The sequence below is a fragment of the Panthera uncia genome, chromosome F2, assembly GCF_023721935.1.
Source record: "Panthera uncia isolate 11264 chromosome F2, Puncia_PCG_1.0, whole genome shotgun sequence".
NCBI classification, from domain to species: domain Eukaryota; kingdom Metazoa; phylum Chordata; class Mammalia; order Carnivora; family Felidae; genus Panthera; species Panthera uncia.
The window spans coordinates 11,365,758-11,390,389 of NC_064812.1; the positions used below are offsets into that span (position 1 = coordinate 11,365,758).

Consider the following 24,632-nt stretch of genomic DNA (forward strand, 5'->3'; position numbering starts at 1 on the left):
AAATTCAGATACAAATGAAAGGTTATGATCTATATAGAAAATTCCTTTGGCTAAACATAATTTAAGGAAGATGTTCTATATAATATTGAACTGCTAAAAATATCTTTAGGAAATACCCTATATTGTTTAGTTTCTTGGAACAGGAAGTAGGGAAAAGTAATTAGAACCTTTTTTTTTTTTTTTTTTTTTTTTTTACAGCTTTCTTTCAGTAGAAGAGGTATGTGTTTTTCTTTGAATTCCCTTTTAAGCCATTTTAGCTATCACCAGTATTGTTAATCAGGAAAGGTCTAACATAATTCTGGTGGTTTATGTATATGTTAGAAAGGAAGAAGAAGTTTTTACGCACTTTCTTAAATGAGAATTCTCCCTATTATTGGTTTTGGTCCTTTTGAAAAAGTCTTTGAAGTAAAGAACACATCAACAACAACAAAAAGTTACTGATGCAGGGTTCTGAGTACTTAAACATTTTTAATCCTGTAATTGTTTTGATTATTACAAGTTAATAGGTATTTGAAAATGTCATTTTCTGTAGACATACTTCGTGTTATCAAGTGAAAATGATCAGCTTAAAATCTCTGTGCTCTTCCTAGTCATAAACAGAGATATTTACATTTCAAAACTTGCCTGTCATTTTACTAGAACTGATAAGACAGTTATCGTGATGATCTTTTGGAATTGTAATTACCTCACCTACTCTGTATGTTACAGTGCAGGAGTTCTCAACCATTTTTTGTGCCATGGACCTCTGGTAATCTGGTGAAGCTTGTGAATCCCTTCCCAGAACAATGATTCTACAAATGATTCATGATTTTATGAAGCAAAATATATATGATGAAAAAAGAAATTAGTTATATTGAAGTACAGCTAACAAGTACTAAAAATGCAAATTTTTGATAGAGTGATATATATGCTTCTCACATTAGAGAGTGAGCTTTAGCAATAATTCTGTGAAATACTGTAGTTACAGTGATGAGTTTGCAATAATTATAGTATAATATGAAAGTACCTGTGATTTCTGTTGATGACAAGTTCATAGGTATTTCTAACACTACTATACTTTGTTGCCTATAATCTTGATTGAAGGACTTGCAGAACTTCATATAGAGGCTAGTGAAAAGGTTCCCATCCAAACTCACAGGTCACTGAATTCTTTCTCTGGATCCCAGATTAAGAGCTCTTGTTAACGAAAAGTCGGTTAGACCTTTCTTTGTCCATCATATTTGAATACGTGTAGTTTTTTATGTTCTATCTAAATAATCTTTTATTTATTTATTATTATTATTATTATTATTATTATTTTACATTTATTTTTGAGAGACAGAGACAGAGTGTGAGCAGGGGAGGGACAGAGAGAGAGGGAGACACAGAATCCGAAGCAGGCTCCAGGCTCTGAACTGTCAGCACAGAGCCCAACGTGGGGCTCGAACCCACGAACTGTGAGATCGTGACCTGAGCCGAAGTCGGACGCTTAACTGACTGAGCCACCCAGGCGCCCCTCTAAATAATCTTTAAGAAGTAGAGTTACACCGTCTTGCAAAATATCCTAATGGTGTAGCCTAGAAGTTCCTGAAATAGTTTTGAAGAAACTTCTGTTTGCTGGTAAATAATCACAGAAACAGCATGTTCTGTGGAAAAGATAGTTGAAGATAAGTGGTAAGCCTTGGAGAGTGCCCACCTTCAGAGAATTCACATTCTGATTCAAGGAACATGAAATTAACACGTAGAAAATAAAATAATCGAGTTTGAGATGTCGAAAGTTTAACGAGAGAAACGTCCATAATTAAATTCCACAGGAAGGATGCAAATAGTGAGGTCTGATGCTTGTGTTGCGGAATCACAAAAAAAGGTCAAGACTTGTGAAAAGTCACCAAGTGTTTTACAGTTATCTCAGCAGTATGAACTGGACAGTGTTCAGGTGCCAGCCTAAGCTAGAAGAGCTCAGAATGGTGTCACTGAATTTGTCAAATGGTTGTTCAGCACCTTGCAGCTGACTACAGATGAAGGGAATGGCAGATCTTTTGAAGCTTGGCTGAGAGCAGAAATGGCACCATTACTTGTCTCGAAGGCGACATGTTGGGGCATCTGACTGTGGGGTATTTTTTGGTAGATTTGTTCTGTCAGTGTGATCTGCTGATGCCGTATTTTAAATACGTTCCTAAAGCCTGCACTGTCCAGGTCATTGGATTAAGCCCCACTTTTTAAAAACTGATTTGCCACTTTTGCCAAGTCACCAAGTTTCTATAGTCTTCAGTTTCTTTCTATAAAATTAGAGAACTGAGCTACATGATTTCAAGTCCTGTCACAAGCCCTATATTCGGGGCTGATTTTCTACCTTTTCTCATACCGCTCACTTCCTTCCTCTTTTTCCCTACCAGCAATGTTTGAAATATGGTAAAAATACTCAGAATTGTTAAGTGATTTGAGCTTTGATTTAAATAAATATTGCCTTAGTAAAAACTGTGCGAAACCTTAAATCTGTAATTATTAGGTAACATACTTAGTTCAAAAACATTTTTAAAAATTTTTTTTAATGTTTTATTTATTTTTGAGACAGAGAGAGACAGAGCATGAGCAGGGGAGGGGCAGAGAGAGAGGGGGACACAGAATCCGAAGCAGGCTCCAGGCTCTGAGCTGTCAGCACAGAGCCCGAGTCGGGGCTCGAACTCACGGGCCGTGAGATCATGACCTGAGCCGAAGTCGGACGCTTAACCGACTGAGCCACCCAGGTGCTCCTCAAAAACATTTTTATGATGTATACATTCTGCATTTTGGTCTGCTGGATTCTTTTTCGTATTATAGGAGATACGTATTGTAGGAGATATAAATGTAGAAAGATTATTCAAGTACCTATCTTTAAGATGATACGATTACCAAAAAGAAAATTTGTATTTTGTTTTTGTATTCTGTTTGATTATGATGAGCCTGGAGGAGTTATATTTAAGCAAATCATTTTAATTGAAGTTCAGGAACAAGGGAAACATTTGTGCCCTCCTGTAATTTCACTGTACTAAATTCCTTTAGCATGCCAGGCTCAAACAGAAAGACCTGACAAATGGTAGGGAAATATGTAAGGACATTTCTTAGCATCTGTCATCTTTCTCTAGTCATCATAGTTTTTTCTTAAATTTCTTTTTCTGTGAGAATTTTATTCCTGACTTAGAAATGTTAGTACTAGTATTGAATTAATTTCTTTCTGGAACACTTAATATTTTCCTTCACTCTTTTTGGATGAATTGTGTGTATTTTCATTTGTGACTAAGCAATATGGCCAAATGGTTAAGAGAACTGCTAGAAGACAGATTTGCCTGAGTAAGAATTCCAGCTTCATTGTTTACTGATTTGTTGACCTTGAGAAAGTTATTTAATCCTTTGACCTTCAGGTTGCTCAGAAGTAAAATGAGGATCGAAGTGCTAGGCAACCTCAAAAGTGGTTGAGGATTTTGTAAGATACTACTGTGTATGTATTACTTGGCATCGTGTGTGGCACACAGAAAGGCCTGTCGCTGGTTTTTACTGTCATTTGGTCCTGATAGCAAGGTGCTGGGTGGGGCAAAATGGTTTTGTTGCCCTTTGTTCCTTCAGTCTGTAATGTTTAAGAAGGTCCTTTGTGATGAGTATTCCTAAATATCTCCATTTAAACTTTATTCTCTTTCAGAAGCTCAATCCTTACAATTGCTAGACAGGAGAATACCTTGTTAGTAACTTTTTGCCTGTGTGAGTGTATGTATATTGTCTAATGGGTAACTTTCTTTTGACCTCAGTTTAACATGTTTTCAGATATTTCAGATAGTTACTGGGTTGTCACGTGGCACATGGACTGACTGTTTAGTTCTCAGAGGCCAGTGAGAACCAGGACTGATGAGGAGAGATTAACAAATGGGCGAATATCAGCTTTAAGACAAGTTTTGTGTGATTCTTTGCAGGATTCATGTTGGATTAATTGTGTATTATTTAATCATCGGCCGAAGTTTCTAAAAAAGTTCCTAAAAATTGAAATCTAAAACTTGAGTCATTTGAAAGTCGAATGAGTGACTCTGGGTGTGGTCACGTAGAGTGAAATACTGAAGCAGGGGCTGCTTGGCTGCTTGGCACAGATGTTGTAGAATACGTTCATACCAAGTGTAAGTGCTTGAGTTTGAGTTTCCATTTTAGCACCTGTCGCATTTAGTTTGGGCCGCTATAACAAAATACAGTAAACTAGATGGCTTACAAATAACAAATTTATTTCCCACAGTTCTGGAGGCTGGAAGTCCCAAGGTCACACTTCCAGCATGGTTGGGTCCTAGTGAGGCGTGCTTCCCGGTTCATACATAGCTGTCTTCTTCCTGTGTCCTCACATGGTAGAAAGAAAGCAAGGGAGCTTTTGGGGGTCTGTTTTATGAGGACATTAATTCCATTCATGAGGCTTTCACACTGATGACCTAATCACCTCTCAACGGGTTTAATCACATTGGGCATTAGGATTTCAACATAGAAATTTTAAGGAGACACAAACATTTATGTTCTTTTATACTTTTCTGTAGAACAGAAAGAGCTGATATATAAAATAGGCTCGATAGCAAAACCAGACAAGAAGAGAAAAAAATTATAGGTCAGTCTTATTTATGAAATAATCCAAACTGAAATATTAAACCAAATCTAGAAATACATTTTTTTAATTAAAAAAACTTTATTTAATGTTTATTTTTGAGAGAGAGATTGCGAGAGAGAGAGAGAGAGAGAGAGAGAGAGAGAGAGAGACTGTGCGAGTGGGGGAGGGGCAGAGAGAGAGAGGGAGACACAGAATCTGAAGCAGGCTCCAGGCTCCGAGCCGTCAGCACAGAGCCTGACATGGGGCTCAAACTCATGAACTGCGAGAACATGACCTGAGCTGAAGTCAGATGCTTAACCGACGGAGCCACCTAGGCACCCCAAAATACATTTATTTTTTAATGACTGTATAGATTTGGTCCCAGGAAAGCAAGGATGGTTTAGCATGGAAAAATGTATTCATTTGGGGGAACCTGGGTGGCTAAGTCAGTTGAGTGTGCAACTTTGGCTCAGGTAATGATTTCACGGTTCGTGAGTTGGAGCCCTGCATCGGACTCACAGCTATCAACGTGGAGCCCACTTTGGATCCTCTGTCCCCCTAGCTCTCTGCTCACACTTACTTTCTCTCTCTCTCTCTCTCTCTCTCTCTCTCAAATAAATATTAAAAAAATGCATTCATGTAATCTTATGTTTTATAATCTCATATTCATAGATTAAATGAAAAAAAATAGTATTATAAAGATGGAAGTTCTGCCTTGGAATGGTGTGTGTATATTTAATGCAAAATCAAGTCAAAATCCCATTAAGATTTTTGTAGAACTTGACAGTTACATGGGTGAATAAAAGGCCAAGAATAGCTAAGGCAGTTTTGCAGGAATCACTAGTTAAATGATCAACATAGACCTCAAGGAAAAGTGGATTACATGGGACAAAATGGTATCATAAACAAAGTTAAGACTGGGACACTGCGACATTGCAGACTAGAAGAAGATATTTGCGGTGTGTTTAGGCATCAAAAGATTAGTATCCAGAGTTCCTATCTAGAATTCCTAAAGCCCACCTGGAGGGGAAGGAAGGGTGTGAGTTCAGAAAACATACCACCCTGGGAATTTCAAACAGGGAATGAATTAATGTTAAAGTTTATTTATCTGTTTTGAGAGAGAGAGAGAGAACATGCAAGTGGGAAAGGAGAGAAAGAATCCCAAGCAGGCTCTATGCTGAGTGGGGCTCGATCTCACAACTGTGAGATCATGACCTCAGCCAAAATCGAGAGTCTGTTGTGTAACTGACTGAGCCACCCAGGTGCCAGCCAGGCGCCCCTAAACAGGGAATTTAATACAGAGGATTGGTTACAAAGGTATTAGACTAGAGGAGCAGAGGGGAAGAGGAGACGGGGGCAAAGAAAAGATGGGTGGTGGTACTGCCGCCAGAGATTAGCCGCTACCACTGCTCCACTGGAACCCACAGACTGCACTTGCTTCTGCCTCTGATCGGGGCAGTGCATACTGGCCCCACCTCATCTGACTGTTCTTAGAGCAGCTGCTGGTCTGTCCCAGCCAGAGACAGGGAAGCTTCTTTCTCGGTCCTGCTTTCTCACCCTCTAGTGCCTCTTACTGACGTAACCTCACAGCTGGCAAGGATGTTATTTACAGATGCTAAGCCCAGCAGTACAGAGTCCGGTGTATAGAAAGGTAGGTGTGGGAGAGATACTGGAAAAATAAATGCTACAAGTTGCAAAGAATGTGAATATACATTTTACAGATGGCCTGTAAACAGAGATATAGGCACATTTTTACTGGTAATCAAGAAAATATAAATTAAAACATCAGTGAGATATTTCACAATTTAAAATTTGAAGCTTGAGGTTTTGGAGGATGGGAGAGAAGAAGATCTTTACTAGTGGAGCAGTGAATTGATAGAAGTACTTTGGAGAGCAGTTTGGCACAATCTAGTCAAGTTACGGTTGCATTTTAATTTCCAGACTGCCGTCCAGTGGAAACTCTTGTACACAGGCCCAAGTATATACAAGTGTATGTAGCGTGTGAAAGGATATGTGTGTAAAGCATTCTTTGTTATTAGAGAAAAACTGAGAAGTCACTGTTCCTCAAAAAGGCTTCATTGACCTGTGGAATAGTGTATAACATGTCAGTAAGTGAACGTGGATAACACCATTGAGTGTGAGAGGTGGATTTTAAAGGAATATGTACAGTATAGCATTTACGAACATTGAAAAGCAGAACAGTGCTGTTTATGAATATGTACCTTACAGTAAAAAATTTAAAATACGTTTGGAAAGGAAGCATACTTTTAAGATTACCTTTAGGAGATGGAGGAGAGGAAAGTTGGTTGGGGAAGGTTGGGAGGTTAAGTGCCCAAAAATGTAGGGAGGTCTCTGAAGCAAATCTGGCAAAATGTCATTGCTTTAATCTGAGTGGTAGAGGGAGGCGGGTGGGGATGGGCTACATGGGTGATGGGCATTAAAGAAGGCACTTGTTGTGATGAGCATTGGGTGTTACCTGTATGTGATGGATCACTAAATTCCTCTGAAAACAATATTACACTGTATGTTAGCTAACTAGAATTTAACAATTTGAAAAGAAAAACAAGCTGTTCAGTCATCAATGTAGCATACAGACCACACACACACACACACACACACACACACGCGCGCGCGCGCGCAATCTGGGTGTTACAGTATGTGGATACATTTTTTTATGTTTAAATTATTTTCTAATTTAAAGAAATAGAAAACAAGAAGGACTTAAGAACCAGTCCTTCTGGGAAGTCTTTGGTTAGGTGTTCCTTTTTCTGTGTGTTCATTGTGGTGTTTGCCTGCTTCTGTATGAAAGTATGTCAGACCATCTTGTCTGGTTTCGTACACTTGTCTGTGAGTTCCTCAGTGCCAAATCTTCAGTATCTGTCCCAGTAATTGGCAGACAGGAGCTAAGGAAAGGTTGTTTGATTTAAAACAGCAGCAGCCACCAGCAGGCGCTGTAAACACTGACTACCTGTTGAAATGTGCAAGGTGCTACGGTTTTTATTTAATGGCTCATCCAGGGGCCCCTGGGTGGCTCAGTCGGTTAAGCGTCCGACTTCAGCTCAGGTCGTGATCTCACGGTTTGTGAGTTTGAGCCCCGCGTCGGGCTCTGTGCTGACAGCTCGGAGTCTGGAGCCTGCTTGGGATTCTGTGTCTCCCTCTCTCTCTCTCTGCCCCTCCCCGACACGCGACCTGTCTCTCTTTGCCTCTCAAAAATAAATAAAACATTAAAAAAAAAAATGGCTCATCCATGCATTGTTCCATGTGTATTGGAAAGATTTCAGGCACCTGAATTCCAATCCATTCGTTTTTTGGGAGCACCTTTGTTTTTTTTGTTGTTGTTTTGTTTTTAATTTTTTTTAATGTTTATTTATTTTTGAGAGAGACAGAGATAGAATGCGAGTGGGTTAGGGGCAGAGAGAGAGAGGGAGACATAGAATCCAAAGCAGGCTCCAGGCTCTGAGCTGTCAGCACAGAGCCCGACGCAGGGCTCGAACTCACGAGCTGTGAGATCATGACCTGAGCCGAAGTCGGACGCTCAACTGACTGAGCCACCCAGGCGCCCCTGGGAGCACCTTTGAATGAGTCATGTATGTTCTTTGAGCATTAGTGACTTTACATTAAAACATTTTTTAAATTATTGATACATACAAAAGAATACCTTTATTTGTAAATGTGGAAGCCTAACAGACTCCCCTGAATCCACCAGTAATTGAAGAACTGAAATGTTACCCACACCTTTGAAGTTGCCTGGTCCTATGGGCTTGTTTCTCCCCAGAGATAACAAGTATTTAAAATTTCATGTTTATCATTCTCTCGAATTTTAAATATATATTTTACCTTACATGTGTATATAATTTTTCGTGGATTTCAAAATAGTGGTACACTTTAAGAAAGTGAGTTGACGATACTGTTTTTTGTCTGAGGACCATATTTTTTCAAGAAAAACCTTCATCATAAATCCTTGTCAGTAATTTTGAGTTTCAGTGTTTTTGTTTTTTGTTTTTTCGTATTCCCATCACCATTCTGTAAATTTCTTAAACTACTTGGAACTTTGTATCAGTCCTCTCATACCCTGTCTGTACCTGAGGCAAGACATTGTAGCAGGAAGCATTTCTTTTCAATCTACACCTCAGGCAGTAATTTGCATTGGTGGTTTAATTATTAATGGCTGGAAGCATGGAAGAGTACTATTACTAGTAATCTCTGAATCAAGCTCAAAGATGCCGTGACAATCTGGTGTAATGTTAATTTATCATGGTTCACTTCCATTTAGGGAGCAGTGTTGGTCTCCTGATTTATTGTGTTTATTGCGTATAGCCAGTCATACTAGTGAATCTTTTATTTAAAATAGTGTAAATGAGAGTTTTCGTTTTAAAATAATACTAAATCTAAGTGTATCCACTAGATGTCAGCATTAGGAAAGATGCAGTGTAACATATGTAGAGTCCTAGCCAGAGCAATGGGAGAGATTTCAGTCTAACAAGTACTGTGTGAAGTCATGTATTTTGTGAAAGCGTCAAGACTAGAAATCAGTTGTCCCAATTTCAGTTCAGTTGTACATTTATGTTACGTTTCTTTAAGGCAAGTAACTTCTCTCCATGTAATTACTAGACTAATGTATTGCTCTTGACGTGTGCTAGGGATTTATGGTGAGATTTTAGTACTTCTCTGGTGGTATTATGGCTGGGCACCTAGTAATACCTGAATCCTGCTTCTCCTCCTTTACATTTTACAAAGGAAGGAGAGTCAAAGGATCACTTTATTAATAGCTACACACTAGTACCTGATGATGATAGATTAGATATTGTTGGTAAAGGTAAGGACTAAGCTCCTCTCTACAACTTCCTCTGTACCAGTCAGATTTCAACCAGGATAGCAGAAACCGTGCTAGGTATTTTTAAAAGGGATTTAACATAAGGACTTATTTACACAAATGTTGGAAGCCTGAGCAAAAAGAGGATGCTGAGGTGTGCGTGTTTTTACTCACAACACTGCTGACATTAATTCTGAACTGTCTTCCAAAACCACTTCTGATACCAAATGTGCGGGGCTTTTTCCCCCCATGCCAGCCAATTCTCCCAACTCCCCAGACACCAACTGGGTGTCCTACAGTTCATTTTGATTCTGACTCGATGTAGAGTTGGTGTACAGACTTCTCAGGGTAAGGGCTTCATCCTACAAGACTCCGTTCCACTCCAGATGCCATTCACAAGTCTTCAGTCTCCTTTACTTCTGACCGTCCAGCTGTGAAAGGTGGTAGGGGTTCCCATGACTCCTTCCTCAGTTTGAGAATTTGCTATAATGGCGCACAGAACGCAGAAAAACATTTTACTTATACTAGTACCAGTTTATTATAAAGGACTTTATAAAGGGAACAAATGAACAGCCAGGTGAAGAGGTACATAGGATGAGGTCTGGAAGTGCCCTGAACATGGGGGCTTCTGTCCCCGTGCAGTTGGAGTATGTTTCCTTCCCGTGTGGATGCGTTTCCTAGCTTGGAACTTCCTCAGACTCCATGATTTAGGGGTTTTAATGGAGGTCCCATTATGTAGGCATGACTGATTATAAATCATTGGCCATTGGTGATCAATCCAATCTCCAGTCCCTCTCCCCTCACCAGAGGTCAGGAGATAAGGCTGAAACCTGAGTATACCTTGTCTTTCTGGCATCCAGCCCTAGTCTTAAAGCTGTCTGGGGGACTCATTAAAATAAGAGATGCTTCTGTCACTCCCGAAGTTCCAAGGGATTTAGGAGCTCTAGGTTAGGCATGGGGGAGGGGGCGGTAAAGACCAAATATGTATTAAGTTACATGAGGTAACTAAGATATTAATGGTACCCACAGGAAGCAACTGTCGGTCCTGGAGCTGGGGGAAAAGAAGGGACAAGGTAGGTTAGGCAGAATTTTGGAGCTTGAAGGAGGAACTCCATAAGGCTGGAAGCTCAGACCTCTTGGAGGGGGCCAGGCACTGTAAGGCATTCCCCAGGAAGCTAGAGCCTAGAGCCATACCGAGCTTTTGATGACAGGAAATGCTGACAGAACTTGAGAAACAAAAGAGAAACCTTCTTTTTTTAGTTTTATTTAAGTAATCTACCCAACGTGGGGCTTGAACACAGGACCCTGAGATCAAGAGTCGCATGCTCTTCTGATTGAGCTAGCCAGGTGCCCCAAAAGAAGGACCTTCTTTCTTCCCACCTTCCAATTTCCTTATAGCTGATGGGGCCCAGTGAGAAGCCAGGTAACAAAGTAGTCTAAGAAATACAGTCTTCAGCTTCTTAGTCGTAACATTAAAAGCAGATTATAGAAGGATGGGCTTGGGGGTGAGAGTAAATTAACTGTCACAGTCAACCTTTTTGACTACACAGTATTCATATGTCTTTGCTGATTTAAGTACAGGGCCACTGTTTTCATGCTTTCACAATTTGAGTTCTTGGATTGCTCATGCTCAGATGGTCTTAGGAATACAAGTGATAGGGAAAAACCCTGTGAATACAGAGTCCCAGAGGGACTGCTCAGTCTACATATTTTATCAAGTGTGGTAGAACCAGGAGTGGGAGAGGGCTGAAGTCCTGGGAGCTTAGGTTCTGCTTAAACATGTTTACCACGTAAAGATCAGAACACAACAGGGACAAGAGAAAAAGGGAAGTCTTGGCTTTGCCATTTATCGAACAAATATCTGTTGCTCAGACATCATCATTGTGCTAGAACAATGAACGAACCTGTTTAGCAGCTTGTCTTGTTGGAGAGAAGGGGGGAAAGAAAGAAATCGGGAGACAAAGGTCCGAGACGGTTCCGGTGTGATGTGCATTTGTAGTGCAGTCAGTAGAGCAGATAGTATAATGTCAGGATAATTATTATAGATGCTTTATCGTTAGGTTCGTTTGAGTTGTTTTTTCTCTCCATTTTGATGGCACTCAGCTAACCATTGGTTTCCCACCAGTACAATCAACCGCTGTGTTCCTAATGTGAGTTGCAGCCGTGTTAGAAGCTAAGAAGGAATTGTGATTATAACTCTCCTTTAAATTATTGTGTACCTAACTGATCCTTCAAATAAAGAAATGCCACTGGATCTCACCTGTTTACAGTTCTTAAATTAATTCAGTAGGTGTTTATTGGATATTTACTCTGTGCTGTGTTGAAGATTTACTTTGTATGCTTTTATTGTAGATGCACTAAATACGTGTTTGGCCAATAAGGTTCAGCGAAAGCCAAAGCCAAAAATCATCATAAAACACACATCTGGCATATATTAATCAAAAATTTATCAAAATGTTAATTATTACGATGTTAACTAATTTTAACAGAGTTTTAAAGTTTGACATACTGAAAATATTTTGTTCTTCTACTGTTGTCAACTGCTAGATTACTCCTGGAGTCACTACTGTTCGTTTGCAATATTAAATCAACATTTGCTTTCAAATGGTGATGTCGTTTCATAGAAGGAGTTGTGCAAGCAAGACTTGGTGCAGTATTTGAAGGGGATGGTGCCTGCATATTTTTAGAAGCAGATGTGCAAAGTGAGATTGTTGATACCATTTGAAATTTTTTGAAGTCTGCTATTTTAGCTTGTACTTGCTGCTTTATGCAATCACTTGAGAAATGTTTGTCATTAAACCTTAGATCCAGAAATCTGGCATTGGAGTTTGGTAACTGACTTGCAGGATAGCAAAACTGTGAATTTCTACCTGCCTTTCAACTTTGCATTCACCTAATTGTAACGTTTTCTATTTAGTGGATTGATTAGAAGGATCATTCCAGCATATGTCCTATATTTTTGTAATTAGTAGTTAGTAATTACTCTCCTATTTTGTAATTACTCTGTAAGAGCCTGACAATTTAGTTATTGTTTAAACGGGTTCCAGCAGGTGAATTACTTTATCTGAAAGAACCATTGCTTATTAGTAATTTTGTTTCTGTTGGCAGTGTTATTCAGAGTGCAATATTAATTTTTTTCTAATGTTAGATTTTTTTTTAACATAAACTTAGGTGCTTGATTGAGTGTATGACAAAACAACTCCCCAGTCTCCTGTATATCTGGTGGTTTGTTTTTGGAGAATTATGAAAATGATTTACTATATTTTTGCTTATGCAAAATATATTTTGTTATATGGTGTTATAATTAGTTTCTGAACACACAGCTGAAGAGTGTGAACAAAGCTCAAGTTTGGGATTCCTTAGCTACTCTTGGCCTCCATTCATCATATGTGTGCCATTGTCAGTGAAAATTTGACCATATTTTTCATTACTGATTTTCCATTCTGTTAATATTTCTTTAAATTCGTAGTACATGTTTTATGAGAACCAGAAATTTCTTGGCAGACAAAGCCGAAGTGTGGCTGAATTCCACATTAACCCACTATCTTGTCAATTTTAAAGGCTTCCCGTTGTTTCTACAGATCTAAATGTCTTGATGATACAGAGAAATAGCATATGTAATATTAAATAATGTTTTTATGCACAACAGAATATAATTCAGCACCATTTTATAGTACTGTATTTTCTCGAAGACCTTTTTGCCTAGGATTCAGAGCTTGGGTAAATACAAGAAGTTCTTCGTCTTCAACACTAGAAGTGGTTGGCAGTTTATAGTTACTGTTTGATAAGTTTTTCCCCATTCACACACTTTTAGTCACTGTAAATTGGAAGATATGGAATTCTTTTAAAGCATTCTTATAAAATCTGTTGTGCAGTTTTTTTTAGAGAGAACAAAGTATGTTTTTCAGTATCTCCTTTTTCTCTACTTCATCATATTTCTTTGTGTTCTTTATTCACTTATCTGTGTTGACGATGAAAATGGATGTTGGGCTGATATTGGAGTTTGTCCTCCTTGTAAAATTTTGACAGAGCAGGATTGACACTCTTGTTTTTAATTCTTTCTCAGATTTGAAGAATTCCCAAGTAGGACTTTTGGGGGAAGACTTAATGGTTTAAAAAGGAAACTAAATACTTAAACCCACATTTTCCAAGCTTTTTTTTTTTTTTTTTCCTTTTCCTTTAATGTTACGAATGCTCCTCAATTTTCCAAAGATGAGAACTATGATATAGGCTGGTCTCCATTTTTACTTTGGAGCCATATTTATGGTTCTGGAAGGATATTATGTTTATGCTTTGTTATTTGGGCATACTGTAGACTTTCTGGATACTCCTGTATACTCCTACCACTTTATTTCTCTGATATTTAACGTTTCAAAAATTCTTATTAGTTGCACAGAAGCCTACTGGCTTTTACTGAGAGAGTGAGAGACAGACTTCATTGATCTGACTAGGAAAACATGTGCTCTTTCTAAATTCCCAGGCCTTTTCTTTTCTTGTCAGTTTTCAGTTGTATTTATTTTGCTTTTTCCTCTCCCCTTCTTGGAACACTTCTGAAACTTCACAGATTTTTAGTTTTCTGTGTTTTTGCAGTCATTCATTCATTCATCAAATGTCTATACTACCTACAACATCCCCGAGCGTTGTTCCAGGTGCTGGGGGTAGAGTGGTGTATACAGCAGATCCCCTGCCTTCTTAAAAGTGCACCTTGCAGTGCAGGCAGCAAGTAGATAAAGGTAGAAATACGTGATAGACGTATGGTTGGTGATAAACACGGGTTTGGGAAGAGGAAGCCATATTACAGATGGGCTAGTCAAGGAAGGCCTCTCTGAGGTGGTCTAATTAAGCAGCGACCTCAGTGAAGTATGGTAGTTTGTCGCTTGAAGGTCCGTGGACAGAACGTTCCAGCTAGGGAAAAAGGTACAGAGCCTCCAAAGGAGAGAAATCTTGCGTTAGAGAAACGGCAACAGGCTGTTGTGAAGAACAATGGGAGGTGAGGCCAGAGGACGTCGGACAGATCATGTAGGGTTTTGTAGGGCCTCGTAAGAAGTTTGGATTTTATTCTGAGTGTGTCAGTAAGCCATTGCATGTTTTTGAGCAGAGAAGGTATGTGGTTGATTTATATTTTTAAGAGATTGCTTTGCCTCTTGTAACAAAAACAGATCGTAATAGGACGCAAAAGTAGAAGCAGGCTTTTGAAGTAATCCTGACAAGAGGTGATGGTGGCAAGAAGAAGGCTAGAATAGCAGCGAACGAGGTAAGATGGGGTGTCTTTTAAACTGATGAGAAAAGTGTACTGAGGAGGAGGAGGAGGGAGAGTCAGTTATGTCAGGCGGTGCTGACAGAGGAAGTAAGGTGAGGTCTTGAGAATTGACTATTGGGATGAGTAACATGCGGTTCATTTGATGGCCTTGCCAGAACAGTTTTGTTGGTGTATGGTTGGGCAGAAGCCAGGTTGGAGAGAGGGGGCTTAACAGAGATGGAGAGAGATACAAGATGATGAGTGCAAGCCACTCTCTTGAGGAATTCTGTTGCAAAAAGAAGCAAGGGGTAGGGTGGGAACTGGTGAGGGAAGCACAGTCAAGGTAAGTTTTTGTTTTGTTTAAGATAGAAGTAACTACCGATGTCAAAGGGAGAGGGATGGAAAAAGAAAAGCCATAAAGTACGAAAGAAACTCAGGAAAAATGGGTTGTTCTAAATGTTAGACGAAGAAAGTATTTCAGGAAGACGTGTGACAGACTGGGTCAAAGGCTATTAAGAGATCTAGTAAGTTGAAGTGTGAGAATTGCCCTTTGGATTTAGCCGGATGCAGGTTTCTGTGACCTTGACAGGGACCAGCTTCTTTGTATTGGTGGGAATAAAAGCCAGATTGGAATGAGCTGAAAGAGTGGGAGATAAAAAGTAGAAGGCAATAACTATAGGTAGCTTACATGGCAAGTTCTTGCTGTAACGACAGGCAAGGGTGCACCTGGGTGGCTCAGTCAGTAAAGCATCCAACTCTTGATTTCAGCTCAGGTCATGATCTCATAGTTCATGACTTCAAGCCCCGTCGGGCTCTACACTGACGGTGCGGAGCCTGTGTGGGAATGAATCTCTCTCTCCCTGTCTCCCAGCCCCTCCCCTGCTTGCTCTCACTCAAAAAATAAATAAGCAAACTTAAAAATAAATGAATAAAAAAAGGAGGACAGGCAAGATGATGTAGAGGAGACATGAAGCCTTGTAGAACCAGGTTGTGTCTCAGGAACAGGTGCGGAGGGTAGACTGGTTATTGATGAAGAAAGGGTGGTAGAAAGAACAGTAGATGATTTTCTTTCTTTTTTCTGTAAACAATGTAGTGAGGTCATGTCTTGCATGTGAGGACAGAGGATAGATTGTTAGAGGTTTGAGATGAAAAATAAAGCCTTGTGGAACGGTCACCTGGTCAAGTGGGAGAGTAGGTTGATTGGAGATGCATAGTAGGATTATGGGGCAGAACTGAGGCTGTGCTTCATGTTAGTGGCCATACGTTTAAAGTAGAGGTTCTTCACTGGGGCAATTCTGCCCCCAGGAGGTATTTGGCAACATCTGGAGGTATTGTTGGTTATTACAACCGGGTGCTGGGGTGATACCAGTTATCTAGTGCGTAGAGGCCTTCAATGCTGCTACACATCCTACAGTGCCCAGGACAGCCCCACGGCAAAGAATTCTGTGGTTTAAATGTTAACAATGCCAAATTGAAGAAATCCTCATTTATAGGCATGCTAAGCAGTACATTTGTGAGCTTTTCTTTTTTCTCATCCCTCACCCAGGTATACGAAGTTTATAAAGTGGACGTGAAGGAGACTGACACTAAGCGAATAGAGTAATTCAGATTGTGTTCAGTATGCAGAAGGAAGAAGTTAGGTGATGTGATAGAAGGTAATGAGATGTAGTGGTAAACTTCTATGCAAAAAGATGGCAGACAAAAACTAGTCCGAAGAGAGGAATTTGAGGGGCCTGAAGAATGGGAAAAAAAAAAAAAAAAAAAGCCAGCCATGGGAAAATCTTTGCAACTAGCATTCTAGGCAGAAGAGAGCATTTTAAAGCCCCCCTGAGCTCAAAAGGGTAAATGAAGCAACAACATCTCTTAGGAATTTTGTAGAAAGGGAGGCGATAGTGTATTAACATACAGTTGTGTTTCTGTTGGCTTCTCTAATTAAAGAAACTTCTTTTCAAATGTTTTACGGGAAAATGATCTAATGTATTTATTAAGTGCCTTTCATGAGCTCAAAAATACATTACACAGACTTTAGGCCCAGAAGAGCAAGTTCCTTTCCAGATAATTCACGAACTTTGAAGCAGACCTGTAACATAAAGGCTCCTAGTCGCAGAATTTTACCAGAAATACTGTGAACACTTGAAGTAACCTGGATCTGGCTGGATCTGGTGTCTGTGTGTTAAATTTCTTTTTAGCTTTTTATTAAATGCTTACAATATTTAGTTTAATCCAGGGATTACGATACAAGTAATTTGAGAGAGAATCTTTAGATTTTTCCTTCTAAATTCAGATGTTGTAAGATTTACAGTTTATTATTTTAAATTATAATATTCATTATTTACTTTGAAATTGTGCTTCTGAAGTATATCAAATGTTTTGGCCCAAGTTTTATATAATCTGAAAAATCTTTTATATCTTTTAGTATCTCTTTGTCACATTCATTTGTTAATCTGAAACTTAGAAATGTTATTAGAACTTTTTTAGATGTAAATGATGGAAACCCACCTCAACTAAACAGGTAAAAAAGGAAATTGATTGAAAGAACTTAGGATATCGTAAAACCAGAGGAAAATCCAGCAGCTAAACTGAGGGAAATGGCAGCTAGAATTCAGGGACAAGTAGAGATAGAAATCAATGACTTGAGGACCTTGGGACACTTTCCTCTAGTGCATGCTGGCTTTATCCTTTTGTGACAGACTGGCTTCCTGTGTGGCAGGAAATAGGGCTGCCACACACGTTCCATGGGTTCTGCAGCAGAGAGATTGCCAAGCATAGTCACTGAATGTTTTTGCTTCTGTTAACCCATTTAATGATTTTAGGAACCTTCTGCAGTGGACGTTCATACTATGCACAGTTTGCAGATGAGGCACGGAGAAATTAGGAAACTTGACTACAGTTGCAAAGCTTGGAAGGCAGTGGCAGAGCTGGAGTTTGGACCCACGCCATCTGGTGCCTACCAGAGCTGACAGGTTGACAGTTAGCTACCTTCTCATATTTGCTGCAGTCAGAGGATGATGGGGACTTTTTGTTGTGTTTTTGCCTAAAGAGTTAAACTATGCCAGACAGGGATATGGTTTTAATTTGTTTATCATTATTAAAAAGATATGACAACTGATAGTGTTATGGTGAACTGTTTTCAGATCTTTGAAAAATTCTGTGAGTTTTAAAAGAAGTTCTTTATTTTGGGATGTTTGGGTGGCTCAGCTGGTTGAGTGTCTGACTTCAGCTCAGGTCATGATCTCACAGTTCGTGAGTTTGAGCCCTGCATCAGGCTCTGTGCTGACAGCTCAGCAGAGACTGGAGCCTGGTTCGGATTCTCTGTCTCCCTCTCCGCCCCTCATCTACTCATGCTCTGTCTCCCTTATTTAACGTTTAAATAAACGTTAAAAAATTTTTCTTTTAAAAATTATTTATTTAAGTACTCTGTACACCCAACACAGGGCTTGAACTCATCACCCCAGGATCAAGAGTCGCATGCTCCTCCAGTTGAGCCAGGCTGGCTCCCCAAATTCCATGAGTTTTTGTTCAAAGAGACACATACAATGTGCTTTGGGTACCAGATCTACCCTGAGTGTTGTATGGTAAGGAGACTTTCTGCCTTGGACCACAGTTGTACCACATCAGTGGTTCTCAACCAGGGATGATTCTTCTTGGGGACATTTGGCAATCTCTTGAGTCATTTTTGGTTGTCACAACTAGTGTGTTGGGTTACTCGTGGCCTCTAGTACAAATAGGCCCAGGATGTTGCTAAACGTCCTGTAGTATGAGACAGACCCTTCTCCGCAAAAGAATTATTCATCCCCAAATGTTAATAGTGCTGGGGTTGAGAAACCCGTACCAGATACGCTGGGCCATTTTCAAACGAAGTGTCTGTGTTTGGGATGAAAAGGTAAGAAATTCTAGATTTTTGAGTACTTGTGGAGAATGAATGGGTCAGGACCAAGTATGATGCACTTTGAGCAGTTTAGGGTCACATTAGGCTAGGGTGCCTTGAAAGAAGGACCAAATAGTGGAAGAAGTTTACAGAGGGAGATGTGGGAAAACGGAGCAGACAAACTTGGCCAATTTTGATTATTTTCCTTGAGGATCGACTATGCATACAAGTAAGAAGGTAAGGAAACCTAATCTCCCTTCCTCCCTGTACCTGATGATGATCTCATAGGATATTTCTTGGCAAAAATGGACTAAACTTGGGCTTTGTTATTTACTCTGATTTATTACATTGAAATTCATTAATAACTTGACTCTGGTTTGTATTAAAGAAGTAGAGCTCTTATATTTTGAGAGTTAGTTTGTGATTTTCAGGTTACAGTGACAACAACAGCCAGCATTTATTGGGCATTTTGTGTGCCAGACACTGTGCTAACAAGTCAGTGGTTAATCTCATTGAGTTCTCATAACCCTTTAAAATAGTTACTCTGATTTGTATATTTTACTGTTGAAGAAAATGAGTCCCAGAAAGATTAATTAGCATCCTCAAGGTCAGGCAGCTTGTCAGCTGGAGTTGGAATTCCGGTTTCATTCCATAGAGTACACTCTTAACCACCAGCCGGCGTGATGCCTTTTTCCTCTTAGAGACATTACACTTCTTTCTTATGCTTATTTCCCATCTGTAGTTGAAGTTTTGATACCATTAGGTAATTCTTTGTATATCTGCTCTTAGTTCTTGGTAGGGAATTTATATATGTTTGGAAACAAATATTCCATAAATTTAAGCTGTGAGATATACTATTTCCAAATGGTTTCAAAGGAAAAAAGTAACTCTTGAGTAAATTTGGTAACCAGTGTGAGATCTTATTTAGATGTGATGATTTTGGAAAAATGCTTGTACTTCCCGTGTATAAAAGCTTAGAATTAAACTTTTTTACAGTGTATAAGGTATTTAAGATGAACTGTTTCCTCTTAGCTTTAACCTCAGTTTATCCATCTGTGTAAGACATTGTACAAAATCTTTCCAATGAAGTTCTGTGTAATAAGGATTTTAATATCAAAAATAAGATAGATTCTGACCTCTCCCATTGGAGGAATATTGTTTTAAAAGAGAGAGGACTTTTCAGTATTTGTCATATTTATTGAATAAATTTTAACATTTGTGAATTTAACACTTGTGAATACATTTTAACATTTTCTAAGAAGTGTGTGTGTCCCTGTGCCACACTTTGACCTTTAAAGCAAGTAACTGTTATGCATATGCTGTTACTTCCTCTTTGGGAAGCTTAAAGTTAGGTACCCCTGCCATTGCCCAGGGAGTAGTAGGTGGAGGAAGAGGGGAATGGACCACACAGGTGGCTGAAAGTCCTAACTCTTTTCAAATTTTTTTATAATGGGGGTGAATAATAAGATGTCTTCTTTCATTGATTAAATGTTGATTAATTACAATCAATGTTGATTCATTGATTAATTGTTCCTTTTATGTTTTCATTTCATTCATACTTGCCAACAGTTAATATTTGGAGAAAACATATTGAAACTTGGAGAGGGGAGGATGTGGGGTGCCTGTGATCTCATAGTCTGCCTTCCCTAGAGTTACTGCAACTTCAAGGTTTCAACTTGGTTTCCTGGATGTTCCTGACACCTCCTTCCACCTTCATCCTCCCTGAGTCATGGCAAATTTTGGTACAAGATTTATGCCAATGCCTTATTTTTACTGTTCATCCTCTGCAAACTTACTAAGTTGTGATGATGTTTGCTGGCTCCATTTTGCTTGTTTGCTGTGTTAACTTCCAAGTGACGTACTTCATATGGTTGTATATAGTTGATACTGTTGAATTATCAGCCTGTGAGTGAAACAGTGAAAAGTCTGATTAACCTTAGGAGTATAGAAGATGTAAGAAATACTGGTTTATGTGTGGTAAAAATTTTTAAATGGGTCATCAACTGATAACTTCCTTTAGTCTTTAATGGTTAAATGTGGTTTGAACGCCATCTTCCTAGTATTCTCATTAGGGTTTAATTTTGCAAGAAGGAAACTATCCTTATTATTTAAAAATAATGGTCTCAGTCTTTACTTATTTGAGAGATCTATTTTTGATGTTAATTTAAATTGAGAGTGTATGCCTCAAACATTTTAAAGGAGTAACACTAGCATAGATATTAATCAAATGTAAATATTGCAAGTAATATGTAAAAAAATCTAATCTTTTTTCCAGTCTTGCTTTATGTCACTTTTTTGATATGTGGAAAAGAGGGACAAGAGTTACAAACTCAGAGCCAAATGTGCTTTTGTTGTTCCAAATTTTCAATGCCAGAAGTATATAAACCTGCACCTGTTGGTAATTATGAGCAAGCCAGCCTTTGCCGAATCCCAGGCCTCTGCTTAAAATTTTTTTTACTGGAACTAAATGATGTTGCCATTTTTATTTTTAGGTTTGCTGGCATGGGTAATCTCATTAAGGTGCTAACCAGGGACATAGACCACAATGCAGCACATTTTTTCTTGGACTTTGAAAGTAAGTCTCTTTAGCCCTTCACAGCTGGTGCATAATGGTAAAGGTGAAAGATGAACTATATTCACACCGCAGTGAAGGCTGGCCCGAATATTTGTTAATAAGATATGGGGATCAAACAAAGTTTGCATGATTTTTTTCTCAGTCGTAGGCAAACATCACCATCATATGTATAATTCTTTAGTTTTTCATTTGCTAAAATCATGTTGAGTCTGTAGCCAGTGCTGTCCTTTCATTAGTCCATGAAGCAAGCAGCCTTATGATGAACATTCTAATAGTATGCCTTGGTGACTACGCCCAGCAACGTTTGCTCAGAATCCTCTGATAGTTTTATAAAAAACCAGAATCGTGCTGCATATCCAGAATCAATACTTTAAACAACTTCCACAAATTTATAAATAATCCAAATTTGGTTAGAAATATATGCATTATTTAATGGCATGCAGGAAGTAAGTTGAATATTCTGTGTTAAGATGAAATGCAAAGGTGAGCTGTGGCCAAAACACTTAATATTTGGCTTTGAAATAAATTGTTGTTTCAGTGCAATATTAAACGAGATTATGTGTGAATGATTCTTGATAAGAAATTTCTTTTTCAGAATACTAGCACTATTGGAATACTTAAAGAATTTTTCATTATAAGGCCATTAATGAAACTTGTCTTGGGAGACTTTTGAGAAGAAGTAGAGCAACAGTCGTGCCATTGTGTGCAGGAAAACCACATTTCACCTCTAGGTCCTACATACCAACACCTTGAGAACCTGGTTTGCTGTTTGCCAGAGCACAGTCTGGGCAACCCTGAAGGACGAATTCATGGCCTAATGAACATTTTCCCTGTTACTTTTTTTTTTTTTTTTTTTTTTTTTAATAAATTTCAGATGTTCTTTTTTATAAAGGGATATTTTCTCTTTTCTCATTCTTGTCTTGACAGGTACCTTAACATGGGGAATCTTCTTAAAGTTTTGACATGCACAGACCTTGAGCAGGGGCCAAATTTTTTCCTTGATTTTGAAAGTGAGAAGATGATTTTCTATCTATTTCTCTTTGCCTGCCGTAGACTGCGTCTGTCCTGCACTAAACGAATGTTTCCACTTTGCCATCTTTTTAACTGCTTTGCATGACTGAGCTATGAATTGTTTGAGTAAAATTTCTGGTGCCTTCTAGAACTGGAAATCATATTTTATAGATTGCATTGTAGTAAAATGTTTTCACTTGAAGTTTTGTGAGAGAGTCCTATCTCCTGGTTGGACATTAGTTTATAATTGGAGATCTCTACTGAAAACATTTGAGATACTCCGATGAAAACATTTGTATGAAAAAATTGTGGTGGAAAGGACAAATGCTACTTTGAGATTTGTTAATAGAAGCCATATTTGGGGAAAAATTTGTTGCAGCTGAGAAAAATTGACTAGGTTTTAATCATTCTATGTATCTATTGAAGTATTTTAAATACAAATCTGTTCATGAAGGCCATTCAAAGCTCAGTAATTTGGGCATAATATTAAAAGGTAAGTGTGAACCTTAATTATTTAATCTTTACAGATAATTTGAAAAGTTAAACTCATTATATGTATTTATTTCAGGAATTCATTTTTGTTCTAACTCTAAATAAAAAGAAAAATAATGGGTTCACAGACCTTTAAGTAATTTGCCTTCTGTTTGTTTTATGTTGCATGACCTATTGTAATATGGTCTAAGAGTGGCAGGTAAGTGTCATTGACCCCTGTGCATGTTGGAAAGCTTTTGCTTTTTGGCTGTCTGTATCGCTTTAGCTTATCTGGTTGTCTAATTGAGAACAATGATATCAAGTTGGTTGTTTCAGTGTGAATGTTGCTGTTGTAACTTACGTTATTAGAAAATTGTTAGGAAAGGGTGAAGAGATAGAAGGTTATAAGTCGTGTGATCCCGGGCATTTTCATCTGAAATTAAAACATTTGAACAGATTTTTAAATACTTAAAATTTAAGACCTTTTCTGGTTTTAAAAGCAAATCCCTTAAAATCTATCCCCAGAGAGTCATTGCATTCTCCATCAACTTCACTTTAGTTTCTGTGCTGCTACACAGTTCATTCTACTTTGTGAATCATTTAAATATTTTTTCTTTAAACCAGGACAGTTGGTAGGAACACATCAGTTTGCAGCTTACCTCCATTTCATGGAATAATTTGTGGTCTCTGATATGTTCTTTTACTTTTATTACATTCCTGTAGATGTTCTGTTACAGTTTGGGTCCTGCGTACAGGCTAGCAAAGAATAATGTCAATATCAGGACCATATTAAATTGTTGGGTTTTTAGGGGAAGATGTTATTAAATGAAGGTTAGTTTTCTTGACCCTTCTCAACAATTTAACAATGCCGATTTAAGTGCATGTTCAGCATGAATTTTAATCAGCTTGGGGATGTTAAGCAGATTGCTGACTTGAAGATTCTTCTTTCAGACGAGGCGACTTACATTAGAGCTGTATTTTAGTTTATCTGCATCTGTTTCAAACTGGTCTTGTGTATTTTTCTGCTATTCTGTCTCCTTTTTATTCTGTCTCGAATTCCTTACATTTGCAGAATCTTGGCTTTGATATGGTCAAGATCTTGTTCAAGACTTGGCACTTGATCTTTTTATAAACCTAGCATCATGTTTTGGTCAAGTGAGAAGCATGAATTTTAAATATTTTAAAGATGAGTAGTATTGTAAATATTATTTGGTCTTGGTTTTCTACTCTTTGGGGGTTTGGACCATTATCCTTAAAATTTAATAGCTAATTTAGTAGCAGGAGAATGTTAAAATTGCTAACGCCACCAGGGGGAAAATAAGCAATAACGAAGAACTATGGGTAAAGTGTTAACTTGTTAAAGGCAGATGTAAAGTAAAAGGTGATATTTGTTGCCTTTATCAGCCAGTGTAGAACTTTTCGTTTGACGCTTACTGGTATTCTGTATTTGAGGCCAGAGTTTGCCTGTTGTTACTTCTTATCTAGATTTTTAAATATGTTTTCTTTTGATTCCAACATTAGAGTTCTCTTAGTCAATTTTATCTTTCATCTATTTGCGTATTTTCTTCTTTTTGGAAATATGCATTTGTGAAAATTTATCTTATCATTAGACTATTTTAGGGACTTTTTAGCCCATCACATGGGTCCTCTCTTCAACGGTTGTAGGCCAGACTAAGAATTGTCAACACAATTGACTTGCCAGTTCCTGGCGATTACTGAGAATAAAGCCATGTTCTTTTATTAAGTAGAATATTTGGTGTTAACATTGTTCCAGGTTGAACGATAATGTTCAGGTTACGAGAGTAATTTGACTTTATTATTATACTGTTCCATCATTCCATCACTCAGAATGATGGAATAGTATAATAATAAATCTGTTTACAGCGAGTAATAAATCTAGATTTACAGTGAGTAAATCTGGCTCACTGCATTTCTATGGTTGGGCAACTTACAGAAATAATTCCATACAGATAGATATACTGATATTTTGTATCAAGTTGTGTACACATTAAGTATTCTTGTGCATATAAAGCATCTGATGGAATCCTGTAGTTTATAAAATGAAGATGTCTGTAAGTCATTACT

The 24,632-nt window shown here is 38.3% G+C and overlaps 1 protein-coding gene across 14 annotated transcripts in view; it reads left to right on the forward strand.

Annotated features, from left to right (window-relative positions):
* The window catches only part of CYRIB (CYFIP related Rac1 interactor B), a 104,066-nt gene that overhangs the window by 50,895 nt on the left and 28,539 nt on the right, over positions 1 to 24,632 (forward strand). For 2 of the 14 annotated variants that reach the window (XM_049633480.1, XM_049633477.1), the window contains exons 3-4: positions 199 to 217; positions 21,993 to 22,075. The exons of 2 other annotated variants lie outside the window; for them this stretch is intronic. In XM_049633480.1, coding sequence (XP_049489437.1) covers positions 22,003 to 22,075 — 73 coding nt within the window. In that variant the 5' untranslated portion in view covers positions 199 to 217; positions 21,993 to 22,002. Of the gene's footprint in view, positions 1 to 198; positions 22,768 to 24,632 lie in introns of all 14 variants that reach the window. 10 more of the 14 variants (XM_049633478.1, XM_049633476.1, XM_049633473.1 and 7 more) reach the window with 8 other exon arrangements.